We start from the raw sequence: 15,775 nt of genomic DNA on the forward strand, positions 1-15,775 counted from the left end.
GTTCAAAGTTTACTTATGACATGACGACAGCATACTTCTCCTAACATTTTATATGCGAATTCAGTACTTCACATACCTGTGTATCTCAGGGCTCTTTTGCCGGGTACTATGCTCTTCAGTAGCTTTCTGGTATGAAGTGAACCGCTCGTTTAGGGTCACTGCAGGTGATTTGAAGTATTGCTCTGTTGATTTAGGAGAAATACTGTCGAATTAGGAATCTTAATTTTAAGAGGGGATTTTCATTTGTGATAGAAGGGCATGTAGCAGGTGAGAGAAAATAAAAATACTCAAGAAACCTAGCAGAAGAGAATCAAGTGTTAAAATAGAAACTCCTACTCTATTACTTCCTCTTACCTCAACACTGACTGCAAAGGTCGTCACAGGACCCTGTCTATACTAACTACAACCTCAGCACAATTAATAAGACTAACTCCACGCTAATAAACTTCCTCAAAAAGGAACGATAGGTGGTATGTCCTTAAACCCTGCCAACTAAACAAAGTTTCAACTGATCATTGCAGGAAAAATAAAGAAAATTACAGATAGTTTGAATAAGTAATAAAATTATGTTAACTATGATGACATATCAACAGAAACGGTTTTACTAAAAAAGTGAGTACTGCCACTTAATTAGGGAGGGGGGCACTCTGAAATTCATTTACATTCACTAATTCGTCCAAAAATTCTGGCATCTTGGCAAACCTGACAGCACATATGATACTGTATCTTTCTTTAAGCAGTTTTTAAATTAGTAATAACAATATTGATTAGTGTCTAAACCAGTTTAAGATATGCTGTAAATGTAAAATAGACGTATAAAGTCATCAACTATGAAATGTTACATTATGAAGCAAGCTATCTGCTTAACAGGTCAACATACATCTGTGTCAACTTACCGCCCAGTATCCAGCACATGTCTCATAACCAATCATTAAAACTTGAAACGGCCACTACCAGGGTAGTGCCTCAATCATAATTCCATGAAACCCAGGAATTTGAGCTAGCAACTCAGTTTTTATGCCATTTTTTGCCAGGAAGACAGAAGATTCAACTTTGCCTGTATCTTTCAACAGCTATTTTACTTTGAAACATGGATTTTGGCATTTCAAAACATATTCCAGGACCTAGTTACAATGAAAAAGAAAACATCACTGGGCATTTTCAGCTCTATATAAAGTAAGAGCTGTTCAGATCGGTTGCACAACACCAATTATGAAACATAACTACAGATCCTCTAAAAAAGGAAAAAAGAAAAGGAAAAAGGAAAAAATGTATCAAAATCTCATCTCAAAATTCAACAATAAACTGTAAAGTGTGGTGACAGGTCAAAAAAAAGTTTGAAAAAAAAAAAGAAAAAATGTTAATGCTTCCTAATTGTATGTGCACAATACTATAGCCATGAAAGTCGTGATATGGTTCATAAGCTTATCTAGAGCCAACAGCAAAATGCTGTTGCTACCATGCTGACTATAGCCAAAAAAGTCACTCAGTGCATAAGGAACTGTGACAAATTGCAGCCATTATGAGTCGTTTGCAGGACTAACTTTAAAAAAAAAAAAAAAAGACCAACAGCCATCGAGTTTTCTGGGAAAGAACCTGCTAATCACAGAAATAACCAACGCAGAACCTACCTACCTGCCCCAAACCAAATCATACATACCCCAAGTATTTGAAAATTATTAGTAGTTTTTAAACTACAACAATATACTGATGAAAATATGAATTGGCTTTAGCTAAAATGAAGCCATTTATTTCTGGAACCTATTATTATAAACTCTCAGTAAACAACAGCAACTATACTGCCTAGAGTTACTACAAACTTACCCACTATGAGTCACCAAGTCATCAGCATACAATGACAGTTAATTTTCACATGCAATAGGATATTTAAATTTTCAAAGTAAATCTGGATCGTACTTCTCTGTGACACTCATTTTTACATTTTAACTCCCGTCATCTGATCATCCTATCTTTTACTAGTGAGTCACAATGCTAACTCTAGCTTTTCCACAGCATGTTTTCCAAATGTGTAACATTTAAACAGCACTGATGTACCTACCTGCTGGCTCAGTTAGTACAGCTATTATTCAACTCTACTTTTTATGCATGCAAGAAAAGCTTAATTCATGATACTACATTTACCAAGCATACCTTTCACGTGATGAACCAAGGATACAATGTGTTGTATAAATGACTCTGAAGTGCTTTTGCTGGCCTGAGGCAACTTAATGTGGTCAAAGATGGATCGGAATTCTTGTTCTTTCTTGACAGAATGGACAAGCGTGCTAGCAAGTAGCCTGTCTTTAGTCAAGGAGGCAGGTCTAGAATACATCAAAAATAAACACACACACACACAAACAGAATACACCATTGGTTTGAATGTGTGAACTCCACGCTGAGAAGAGTAATGTCATCACTAAGTACCTCTACTTTACTTACTAGGCACCACTGTGGAATTACCTGTTGGAGTCATCCAGAGGAACAGGGGCCATTTTGAGTTTGACTTCAGGACGGTGAGAATCACTGGCTATCATTTTGATCCTCAGCGGGCTCTCCTCTCTGAAGATGGACTTTTCTCGTGCATCCAGACTCTTGTGTAGAGGGGCACTGTAATCAAAGAGCTCTTTGAGCTTTTCAGACTTTACCTGCTCCGGTGACTGCACTTCTTTCTTCACTGTTATTCTGTCAGAGCCTTTGTCTTCGTCCTTGTGCTTGCCCTTTGTAGTGCTAGGCCTTTCCACTATGTATGCAGTCTCTTTCAGTTTATAATTTTTTTCTTCTCTAAATCCATCACTTTCTCTACTGCCTTTTAGTGAAACTTTGGACTTGTACTTGGGTCCTTCCTCCTCAGTATTCCGGTGAGATGAAGTAGCAAAGCTCTTCCCCTGATCTGCCAGGACTGACTTCCTAAACTGTCTATAATCCTCTGTCTCCTCTGTGTCATCCCCTTCAGAATCATGGAACTTTTGTTTTGCAGACTCTTTATCACTAAAGTAATCTAGAACCTCCTGATTGTCCCAATCTCCGTCTGTCCTGCCTTTCTCGGACCCTTTCTCCTTTGGGGCCTCTTTATCCCTGGTATTACCCCTATCAAGCAGGAATACTCTAGACTCTTCATCTGTGAACCTGTGAATAACAAAGAAGAGAGGGTAACTCTGGACTGCATTCATCGTAGACAACCTGCACATTTCAATGTATGGCCCAACCAAAGGAAGTTACTCTACTGAAACCTAATCTTACTTTTAAAACCATTAAAAGCACTCACACCGAATTTATACTTTCAAACTTCCTAAAGTAAGTCACGCTCAAAAACCTATATAGTTACCTGCCACAATTTTATAGTAACACATGCAAATTTTAAGAGATCCTAATATACAATACAGCCTAAATTTAACCTTGAGGCTAGGAACCACTAATAGACAATACAAATACCTACTAAAATTTCAATTTGTATTTATGCTCAAATTTTCAATTTCATTTTGCAGTAAAGCTTCAGGTATTCCAGGCTAGCCTCAACCTCTCTAAAGTAGACATTCTTGAGCCTTCTGCCTCCACCTCCCTAACACTGGGAATAGAACTATATGCTACCGTATTTACCTTTTCTGTCAATATAAACAAGACCTCACAGAAATATACTTTAATGACAAAGTATGAGGTATTTAATACTCTGCCTCAATCACAAAATATAAATCATATAAAATCTGCTCTAGAAGATAAGGACTTCTGGTACTAATAGAAACTAATCATCAGTTCAGTGGAAAATATTCCAGGCTTCACAGTAGGGGAAAAAAATCATAAACAGCATACCTGTCCCACTTACTAACAACCTAATTCTCGTTAGTTTGCTAGCATTTCTTTCTGTAATGCTTGAAACTAGAATTTAAACCAAGTATTTAGAATGTCATTAGACTGAGAAACAAAGGGTTTTTTCCCCAGTCAGGAAGAATTCACAAAGTACTGACAGCTGGACTGTATTACCACACAATATGTCACATGACTATACTGTTTATATAAGGTCACATTCTAAAGCAAAAAGGGAAAAGTCTCTAACACAAAACTGTTTATGTGTTTAATATATAATATTGGTTATCTTAGGCCTTTAGTTTTTCCTTGTTTATAACTGCTAGTTGTGAACTGTTTGAAATGGCTAATAAAACAAAAATAGAACTATCAAAACCCTTACATAATTAAAACAATTTACAATTATCAAGCAGGAACAAGTAAAAACATGTAAATACATAGCACAACATTATTTTAAAATAAATACTACAATATAAATGCACTACTTAGGATTCTTACCTTTTCAAAAACTTTCCTGTCTTTGCTGTTTCCTGATCTCCTCCTCCGTCAGGATAAAAAGAGGACCGCCCCCTAGAGTCCTCTCTTGGAGCATTCTGTGGTGTGATTGTCTTTGCAGGGCTTCTTCGTGATGGGATGTGATGAATCGGACTATTCTGAGAAGGACTATATCGACTAGACTCGTTCCCAACAGAACCAGAGCCAGACCTCTCAGGACTGTGCTGAATGGAATGTGAGTGCTGAGAGGGGGTATTTTTGGCAGAGTGGACTGTACTAAGCATGGGGGCATCTGAGCATGATGAACTCTGACTGGGTGGGGTAGCAATAGGTGAAGGACTATGAGGTGACCTTGGACTATTATCATAAGCTGAAAGGCCAGGCCAAATATCACCAGATGTAGCAGATTTATTAAACTCATCAATAGATTCAGATGGATCATGTTCAAAAGTATCCTTTGGTTCCTCCTGTGATTTGCTTTTCAAAGGACTCTCTTCTTGGGGTTCCCCTTCAGCTTTTTTGGTCTGTTTTTCCTGAGACCCTCGTCTTTTAGAGACAGGAGATTTGCTATAAGGGGATGAAGAACGAGATGATGATGATCTTGGAGACCTAGAGGATCTGTATGACCGGCGAGATCTGCTTCGGGATCTTTGAGAAGACACAGATCTTCTTTTCGGGCTCCTGGACCGTGACCGACCTCGCCTAGGACTCCTAGAGTGCCTTCTATTCCAAACAGGTCTATAGCCACCTCGATGATATCTACCTCCTCCTCCTTGATAATACCCTCTACCCCTTCCTCTGTACCCATAAGGTCGTCTCATTCCTCTATTATTCCTGTAATCCCGACGATAATCTCTAGAATAAATACGATCTCTACTACGAGACCTTGAATATGTTCTGGAACGAGACCTAGAACTAAAAATGAAATAAGTATCAATTTTTTAAAAATGAAGTACGTCATTTTAACATTTTAGATACATCTGGCTGAATAAAACATATATACAGGGTAAAATTATATATACTTTAAAACATTTGTTTGAAAAAGTTTACAGTTTCTGGTATATTTAAAGCTTTTGTCCAAGACGAGCAATGGATAAGAGAAGCCATGGGAAAGTAGGCACAGGAAATGGGGGAGGCTATCAATATATCCAACACAAGACTGTATTCCATCTAGGATGGCACTAAAACTCATAATAAGAGAAATTTAAATGGCACCATGTACTGCTAATAGGGTAAAGGGTTACATGGAATTGCACAGAGCAAAATGACAGATATTAGGCAAGGCTGATTATATAAAATACAGAAAAATTACAAATTTTAATCCTTAATAGGCTCCTATCCTCGTGCTATAGATATTATTTGAAAGAAAAAAAATCATTTTTTTAAACAAAAAGGGGAGGGGATTATCCTTGAAAAACCAGACTCAGTAAAAACCAGAAAACAATATGATTCGGTACCAAAAAAATTCTTAAAATATCCAGTTTATCACTGAAGATGGAGAAAACAAAGAAATTCATCATGTTTTAACACAGTACAGTCAATCTCAGACCGTGAGTCAGTTCTCAATTTCAATTCTAAATGAAGACAACAAATCCAAGTCACGGAGCTTCACTGAGAATGGTAGACTGACGGAGAGAACAATACCCTATACACTCTGTTTACAGCAGACACTAAGATAACTATGTCACTACTAAAAGCACCAGAAACACATTCATTCACCTGTATCTCTTCTTTCTAGAATGTGATCTTGATCTTGATCTAGAACTAGACTGTGATCTAGACTTGGATCTTGAAGAATGTGATCTAGAATTGGAGCGGCCCATTTCTTTTCTCCTAATCAAATGAAAGCAAAATCGGTTAAATTAATACAAAAAGATATTTTGATATTTACTTATTTCCAGATATAAACAACTGAATTTTTACAAGTCATTTCTTTCAAAAGAATATTTACTTATAAAACAGACCTATTATCACTAAAAACCACTTTCCCTTACAGATACTAAATACTCAAGATAAAACATTTCTATGGACTTAATACTTATGTTAACACCAAAGGCACCAATCAACTACAGAAGTCTGAAAGAGCAATGATAGACAACAGTTATGTTAAATGTCTTTCTTTGCCCAATATAAAAGCCTACTTACCTCACCTGTAAAAAGATAAAATTATATGAGTACTACAGAAACCCGAAGAAAAGAACACTAAAAAGTGGCACAATACAGACTAGAGAGATGGTTTAGTGGTTCAAGAGTACTGTTTAAGATGGGGTCCCAACACTAAGAAGGAAGAGTGCACAGGGTCCCACCCTTAGCCAAGAAGCTATCTACAAATGATACCACCTAGCAAAGCAAAAGTCAATTTTCTCCAATAGAGTCGCAATAGGTGTGTTAGGCACACTCCATTCAGTGCATGCCCCATACCAAGAGTACTTAGTCAACACAGTATGAACGCAGTGGTATTTCTGTAGATACAGTGTAGACTTTTTGTCACATTTTGCATTGTTTGACTACTTTTTTGTTTTAATAGTCTTTTGCTTACTTATTTTGATTTGTGTTTTTGTGGGAGTGTTTTGTGTTTCTTGTTTGGTTTTGTTTGCTTTAAAAAGCAAGAAAATATGTAAGTTAGAAAAGTGGAAAGGAACTGAAAGAAATTAAGAAAGAAAAGCATAATATGCTGTATAAAAATATACAAAATATACTATAAGAAAATTTTCAATTAAAAAAAAAAAAAAAGAGCAAAAGGCACTAGTTGTTCTTCTAGTGGGCTGGGGTTCATTTCCAACACCCACCTGGCAGCTAACAACAATTTAGAAGTCCTGTAACAGGATCCAACAAACATGCACCACCAAACACCTACACACGTACCATTTAAAAAAAAAAAAAAACTGGCACAATACTTAAAAATAAATTTAAAAAGAAACCTCACCAAGCTGTCATCACAGTGCTTTATAGACTTAAGGCACTAAACTGTTTTTCATGTACAAAATTCTCGATGTGCACTATATAGTCTCCTATAGAATAAAAGTGATTAAAAGCCTCTTAGCAGCAGGAACTTGCAGGGCAATGCCAAGTTCACCCTGTATCTTGTTGGTAAAAAAGAGCAAGAAAAGATAAAGGGATTAAAGAGATCAGAAGAAATATCAGAATTACAAGAAAATTCTAACTTAACTTTTCTAAATGCTTATCTAATTAGACCTCACTACATGCTGATAGTAATAACGGTACTGATTTATAAAATGTGCTTCTCCTGAAAAAATCTAAATATGGTAAATCACTGCATGTACATACCAAATGTCACTTTTAATTTTTCAGAGATCCAGAAGAAAAATAATAGGGGGCAGGGGGAAGGCACAAAATAAAAAAATCTTATTTCACCATGTAAGTTACCATTAACAATAGGTAGCATGAACAATAACCAACACATGTACAAATTTATGTACAACCAACCTCTGATTGTTCCAAAACTTAAATACTATAGCTTAGTGCTGACCAAAGCCTTACTGATAACAAAACTGGCACATTATAGCTATGTTGTATGCTGAAAAAAAAATACAGTACAAAAATTATTAATGAAAACTGCTCACATGAAGATATCAGCATTAACTGTTAAGTGGCCACTCACTACATATGCGCTTATAATAACAGAAAGTAATTGTGAATTATAGTATGTACCAAAGTTAGTGAAGCCACTATTTAATGCATCATCTCTGTATGCTTTTATTTTTCTATAGCAAATGAACCAGTGTGCTACATTCATAAATTTTAACTAGAATTATTATTTCTTATGGTCTACAAATTTTTTCAAACTGCTAAAATTTTTTTAAGTCATCCACATAGCTATCCCAGATGGTGACCAGCACTCTTACTCAGAAGTATCTCAGGTTCAAAACCTATACAGGCTAACATGAGCTCAAGAGCAGCCTGGGCCACTTAAAACCTAGTATGTAGAAGAGAGAGAAGGAGATAGAGGTTAGTGACACGGCAGCTCTGCAGTAGGACACTTGCTCAGCAAGCATTAGGTAGGAGGCTCATTGCTAACAGGAAACAAGAACTAAGCACCGAATTGCTTAGCATGTATAGGGAAAACTGAAAATTCAGTTCATTTATTGAAATTTTTATTTTATGTAATGGATGATCTGCCTGCATATGTGGCCACATGCATGCCTGGATAGGGAGTTGTGAGCTGCAGTGTGGATGCTGGAACTCCAACCCCATGTCCTCTGTCTGGAAGAGCAGTAATTACTTTTAACTGCTGAGCCATTTCTCCAGCCCAATTTATTTTTTAATGTTATATGTGTGTTTAGTGGCAGTCTACATGTGAAAGAAAAAAAAAATCAGACTTTATAAAGCTCTCCAGTTGGCTCTCCTCCTCCAGCTCAGGAAAGTGAATGAGGTTCTAAGACTTGCACAGCAAGTGTTTTAATGCTAAACCATTTGGCCAGCCTCAGTTCAATGTTAGTCAAGTGCCAACTGTTTAACTTTCCAAATTTCTAACCTATTAGTCAAAATAAATAATCATGTCTCTAAGACTCAATTTATTAATTTTGTAAAGGCCTGTGTTTCTCACATATTTAAATTTTAATCTCATTAAATAATTTTGAAGATATTTATTTAGAGTTTGAGGTTATTATAAAGTAGTACTAGGAAGATAAAAAGTTAAGCCAAGAATGAAGGCACGGGCCTTTAACCCAATACTTGGAACACAGAAGCAGGTGGATCCCCGTGAGTTCAAGACTAGCCTGGTCTACATTGTAAGTTCTAGAACACAGTAAGTTAAGTAAGTGATTGACCTGGGCACAATGAGGAGGAGAGTGATCCCAGTACCAGGTATCCATTAGGGCTACACAGCAAGACCTTGTCTCAAAGGATGGCAGCTGTGGTTGTTTTGTTTCTAAATGGCATTTTGTGTCCTGAATCTTATTTATACAAGTGGGGAAAAAAAAGGTAATATACAATGGAGAAATGAAAAAAAATTTTTTTCTTAAAACTCAAAATCTGAGTTTACAGAAGATAACCAACACACTCCCCACCAAAAGAAAAAGAAAAAGAAAAAGAAAAAGGAGAAATGTTCTAGGCAACTTTATTAGCACTAGAGGTTGAAACCTAGGGCCTCCTGCATATTAGGCATGCACCCTACTTCTTGGGCTACACCTTCAAGGTCAGTTTACAACAACACTCTTACTTACTTCATCTGATTTAGGTTGAAGTCAATCTTCTCAATTTAGTCAAAAGTAAAACCTAGAGAACATAAATGGCTTTTACCTTGGGCTTTATACAGGATCCAGAAGTCAGTGATGTCTTTAAGATACTGCCAAGATTCTTCTTGTAGAGAATGTTATAGGAAATTAAACTCTAAATTCAAATTCCTAGCAAAAATTAAATAAAAAGAGTTTTGAGTTTATGGTAAACCAGTATGCACTGGTTATAATACAAATATTGGGTGTACCAATAAATTATGTGGCCCAAACTGACTTCTTCCACTTTGACCTCTCCAGTACTGAAATTATAAGCATGTACCTTGCCTGCCTTGGGAAATCAGAAACATTTGATCGTAACAATTTAACAAGGTGAGCACAGTGGCAAACAATCCTAGCCAAACAGGAGGTTGGTGGTTTTGAGTTTAGCCTAAGCAATGATGTAGTGACAGCCTATGTGATAAAAGAGGCCAGAAATATGGCTCACTGGGTAGTCTATTCTCCCCAGGACTGCTCAATTCCCAGAACCCAATGGTCAATCACGTCCCCTGGCTCTATCTCCAGCTCTAAGGTCTCTGACACCCTCTTCTGACCTCCAAAAGCAACAAGCAGGACCTGTACAGACCTACATACAGACAAACATAAAATAAAATAATTAAGCCAACGATAACACCTATAATCCACTAATTGGGTCAAGAAGGCAGACAATCAGTTTAAGTTCATCCTCAGTTATACAGTGAGTTCGGAATTCCTAGGCTACAAGAGATTCCATGCAAATGTCAACATAGAAAAAACAAAACAAAAACATTCTAGTCACAACACAGCAGAGTACCATGTAACTGATACCTGCAGTCACCTGACCTTTACAGAACAAATGTCAATCTAACCTGTAGTCAATATTCATAATGCTATATTTTGTAACATTTACAACAGCTTAATATTCTGCTCATTTTTTAACAACGTCCTTTTATCTAAAACCAATTTTTAAGAATTCCTTCAACTGCAACCACAGTAACAAAAAGTCTTACAAAGGTATCTGGTTAACCATCTAAGAAACAGGCAGCAATGACACAAGTCTATAGGGGATTAATACTCCTAAGTTAACTGGCCATTACTATTAAATAAATTAATGTTATGCAGTTATCAACATTGAAAAGGTTACAAAGTTGCAAATAATAGAGATTATCAGTTATATGCAAAGATCAAAAACCATCAGAACAGAAATTAAACTTAAAAATACATAGCTGACATTAAGAGGCTAGCACTCAAAGTATTCATAAACTAAAAATACCCGAATCTGTGTAATGATCAAATTTTAAAATGCTATTTTGGAAATACAAAGAAGAAATAGTTAAAACTAAATATGTCAATATTCCTTAAATAGTTACTGCCCTTCATCTGGGAATTTATAGTTATGAAACCAAAACCTCAAGTGGGATTTGGTGCAAAAATAAGGAATATGGAAGTGGAAACCCCAAACTCTAACAGCATCTGGGAGATGGACTTGTTGGGGGCAAACAGAAAGATGTTTGTGATTTCTGGGGCACACAGTCACAGACTATAAAGTGTGATCCAGAATTGACTGAACTCTCCAGACAAACGTCAGTGCTTTGTGCACTACACTCACACGTGCCTGACATGGCTAGAACTCAAATATTAAAGTATAAAATGCCAAACTTTCCCTCTATTTCAACCCACTAGAAAACTCTAATTAAAGCCAGGCAGTGGGGGCTCCCACTTTTAATCCCAGCACACGGAAGGCATTGGCAGGAGGACCTCTGGGTTAAAGGCCAGCCTGGTCTAGAGAGTGAGTTCCAGGACAGCAGGCGCTACACAGAGAAACCCAGTCTAGAAAAATCAAAACAAACAAAAGACTCCAGCTGTAAAGAGAGAATCTTTATCTGATTCATCACAGTACGGAACTCAGAACAAAATAAGCCATGTTTTGTCTTTAAAATTAAAATCCAGGCTGGGCTGGGTGGTGTTGGTGCACGCCTTTTTTTTTTAATCCCGCCACTTGGGCGGCAGAGGCAGGCAGATCTCTGAGTTGGAAGCCAGCCAGGTGTACAGAGTGAGTCCAGGACAACCAGGGCTACATAGAGAAACCCTGTCTCAAAAAGCCAAATAAATGAACCAACGAATCCAGAAATATCTTAGAAACTTTTTTTTGGAGTAATGTGTAAGAGTAGCTAGAAAACAAGTGATTAAAGAAAATGTCCTTCAAGCTTGGTGACACAGGCATTTGGGAGGCAGGAGAAAGGACCAGCCTGGAGTACCTCAAAAAATTAAAAAGAAAACAAATTTTAAAGACATTGCATCACATCTATAAATCCAGTCTCTTGTCCCAGGACTCAGAAGGCAAAGACTAGAGCATTTCAACAAGTTCAAGGCCACCTCAGTCTATATATAGTGGGTTCTAAGTTAGTTAGGGCTAATCAATTAGACCTGTCTCAAAACAACAAAATTAAAAACAAACACCCCTCTAACATGAAGTTGTTCAAAGTAGATTTCTAACATAATTAAGCCAAGTCTTTATTCAGCAACATTAGGACCGAAATTTAAAGCAAATTACTACCATCACATCTTTTAAAATAGAAAAGTAGACTGCTAATACTCAATTAGGCTCAATCATTAAATGACAACTCAACTTTAGGTATGTTAATCTCTTTCAGTCTTTAATTTCTAAAGGTCTAAAATAAGGTATTTACAAGTTTATGGTAGATAATAAATAGAAAAGGCTAAGCTGGAACATGGTAAGTGCTCTGACATTAGTTATAATTTGTTTAGCCTTGTTTGTTACAGGTTTTCTAAAGGCTATCTATAAATTTGTTTCAAAAACTTGTCTATTTAAGCTTACACCTACGTTTTCACTACAACATTAACAAGTTTTCTATAAAAATCATTCCAGTAGGGGTTGGGGATTTAGCTCAGTGGTAGAGCGCTTGCCTAGCAAACGCAAGGCCCTGGGTTCGGTCCCCAGCTCCGAAAAAAAGAAAAAGAAAAAAAAAATCATTCCAGTAATGTTGAATAAAATGTTCCACAAGTTTGATTTAAAATGTATTGCAGGAGGAACAAAAAACAAAATACAAAACACAAAATTCTGTAAATAAATGAGCAGAATATGGGAATCAATTACTTAGCTGCCTGTTTATTTGGTTTTTTTGAAACAGGGATTCTCTATTTAGTACCCCTGGCTATCCTGGAACTCACTCTGTGGACAGACAGGCTGGCTTCAAACTCACAGAGACCCTCCTGTCTGCCTCTGAGTGCTGAGATTAGAGGTTCAGCCAATATACCTGGCTACTTTACTTTTGTACCAAAAACCTTCCTTAGTTAAAAGCAAAACAGATTAGTGACACATTTAGTTTGCTCCATCTACTTATCACCCTGTTTTTCTCTTCTTTCTTTCTTCTTTTTAAAAATGAACTAAGAACCACAGCACATTCTAAACCAAGCTGTGCCACTCCCTGGCTTACGCAGCCTTAAATTTTTCACCTTTTAGGGCTCCCCCTACAAAAATAGAGAAATGATAAATTAAGCAAAATTGGTGTTAGAAAGCCCTAAAATGAGCTGGAGAGATGGCTCTGCAGTTAAGGACACTGGGTGCTCTTCCAGAGAACCTGAACTCAACTCCCAGCAACCACACGGTGGCTCACAACCATCTGTTATGGGATCCCATGCCCTCTTTTGGTGTGTCTGAAGACAGCACCGGTGTACTCACATAAATAAAATAAATCTTAAAAAAAAAAAAAAAAGCCCTAAAACATTAAACAAGTTCAGGTTAGTACTATTACTTATGAAGTTCATGGTCTGACTGAATTTCAATCTTAAGTCAAAAATATTAAATGCCTATAACCGAAATACTCAGTTACTTTTAATATTAAGATGCTAGATACCAATAATGCTTCAAACCACAATTACTTAAAATTACTACCCAGAGATACACTGATCTTCTAGAATCTCTTATTAACCATTACAATTATTACCCAGAGATAGATACACTGGTCTTCTAGATTTTCTCATTAACCAATCATGAAAACTACACAGCAGATTTCAGATAGTGGATAGTGTTCCATCAATGATTTCAAACACAGTTCCTGAGAATTACCAATCAAAGATGTATAAACAACTGGAAAACAATGCTTTCTCCACTTCTTTTACATCAAAGATAATTTTATGCAGCTTAGTTTGCTCCCCACATTAAGTTTTTAAACCAATTCAACTAGATACTAACTAGCCTAGTCACTGAGCAGTGCTTTTTCCAGATCGGCTTTCAAGTACTAAAACTAACTTGTCTTCTAGGACAAAAGTCAACACCAGAGCAGAGCTCGGCTGCCAGCTTTCCACCAAGCACAGAGCCCCAGGTTTGATTCTCAGCACCACATAAACTGGGGTGGTGGCTGGAGCCTGTTACTTCAACCCTGGAAACCTGTTCTTTACCAAGACCTGCTTTAGAGAGGCACTTCCCATCATACTACCCTGAATTTGGTTAGAATCACACTCAAAAATGCAGATAAACTGGTAAATCTTTAAAAGTCCTTTATTGCCTAACTACCAACTATTCCAGTTAGGGCTAATCTAGAATGCAAGCTCACAGTGAGGACAAGACATTTTGTTCTACGTTTCCCTTTTAATGTAAGAAAAATATATATGTGCTGTAGCAACAGGATATCTGTGAAGTGACTAACAGTTTTCATCAGTTTTAGGTATATTCACTTTCAGTTTCTGTCTTTTTTCCTTTTCAATTCTAGTTGAAAAACTAAAATAAAAAAACGTAGAAAGTACTACTCCTCGACTTTGACTATTAAACCTAAAAATTGTTAGGCATGAATTTGCACATCTATAACCCAAACACGTAAATAAATGGAGAACCCGAAGCCACTAGGGCCCAAGAAGCTCGTCTGGGATACAGAAGTCCAATATTCTGGTCACTCCCCAGACCAAGAAAACAAATCCTTAAAACGCAGAGGGGTCCGAAGTAGTGACGAAAAACTATTATCCCACTACTCGAGGCCAGCGCTGGGTGACAGAACTATAACCTCAACTTTTCTTCCGATCCCACCAGTCACCGCTGCCAATATCCTGAATTTCTAAGGAGTGCCAACTCTTACTAAAAATGGTATGTCAGCGCTCGGATTACTGAGAAAGGGCCCTTCTCAGACGCACTCGTTAAGACCAAAAGCCCGCTAGAAACAGTAACTACGCACCGACTGATCGTCTAGGACAGAGTGAGCTGATAGGGAGCCAAAACGAAAAACTTTGGCGCCAACACCCAGGTGCTGGCAGGTCGGCTATAAGCAACAGATCAAAAGCCTCCATCTGATTAAACCGGGCCTAAACCGACAGAGGCGAGGAAGGCAGCGTAACTCCCACGCACTACGTGGTTGATCCTCTCGCTTAACACTGCCGCAGGTCCAAGCCCCCAAGGTTAGGCCAGGAAGGAAGACACCTCCCCCAAGGCCAACGACAAGCCGGCTCCGAAGCCAACACACGCGGCGGCGTTGCCATGGGCAGGGAAAGAAAGGAAAAAAGCACGCGTGCGCAGAGCCCAACAGCGGGCGCGCGCAGGAGTCCCGTCTGAAGCGGTGGGGGGAAGGGTTGGAGAGAGGTTCGCGCATGCACAAGCGCACGCGAAGGCCTCACGGTCTCCGGAACCCGAGCCAGATTCGCAGCCAGGCCCGCTCTTCGCGCCAGCTCCCCATCCCCCACCCCTGCGGCCCGCGGCGCCTTCCAAACCCGAGGAGGTGACGAGGAAAACGCACAAGTAACGGCTCGGAGGTGGGGGGGTGGGGGGGGCGAGTCTCCTTTCTCGCCGCCGACCCGTCACCACGCACGAGAGTTCTCAACACCCAACGGTCCTGTCTCCTCGACTTTTTTTTTCTTTTGAGTGACTGGAATGCAGCGCAAGGCCTACCTGACACGCCGAAGCACGATTCTCGGGATTTACCTCCGCTGTAACTACACAGCGGCCATTTCCCGACTCCAGAAGGAGAGGAAGACCATAGAGGTGGCCTCGTCGCGCTAGCTCGGCTCCGTCACTTCCGACTTGGGGCGTGGCCTTCAGTGCCGCTAAATATCTAGGCAGGCCCCTCCCACCGTCCCGCCCAGGCGCGGCTCTAGAACCGCTGTTGAGCTGTAGCCCAAGGCTTTCTGGGAAGTCGCGTGGCTGATCTCGCGAGAAGATGTAGCCGGCAGGGGTAGGGGCCAGGGCCCGGCCGGGAGCCGAAGGGCCTCGAAGGGCCGCTCTTAGGTGCTGACTTCTCGGCCTTGTCCTAAAGAGACTC

At 38.7% G+C, this 15,775-nt stretch overlaps 1 protein-coding gene across 1 annotated transcript in view; it reads right to left on the reverse strand.

Annotated features, from left to right (window-relative positions):
• The window catches only part of Bclaf1 (BCL2 associated transcription factor 1), a 28,965-nt gene extending 13,427 nt beyond the window's left edge, over nucleotides 1-15,538 (reverse strand). The window contains 8 exon segments of the mRNA XM_032894933.1: nucleotides 77-182; nucleotides 2,152-2,321; nucleotides 2,461-3,126; nucleotides 4,300-5,211; nucleotides 6,016-6,129; nucleotides 9,559-9,662; nucleotides 9,979-10,116; nucleotides 15,406-15,538. Of these exon segments, the coding sequence (XP_032750824.1) occupies nucleotides 77-182; nucleotides 2,152-2,321; nucleotides 2,461-3,126; nucleotides 4,300-5,211; nucleotides 6,016-6,119 (1,958 nt within the window). The 5' untranslated portion in view covers nucleotides 6,120-6,129; nucleotides 9,559-9,662; nucleotides 9,979-10,116; nucleotides 15,406-15,538.
• Nucleotides 15,539-15,775: the final 237 nt, after the last annotated feature.

The sequence above is a fragment of the Rattus rattus genome, chromosome 2, assembly GCF_011064425.1.
Source record: "Rattus rattus isolate New Zealand chromosome 2, Rrattus_CSIRO_v1, whole genome shotgun sequence".
Classification (NCBI taxonomy): Eukaryota; Metazoa; Chordata; class Mammalia; order Rodentia; family Muridae; genus Rattus; species Rattus rattus.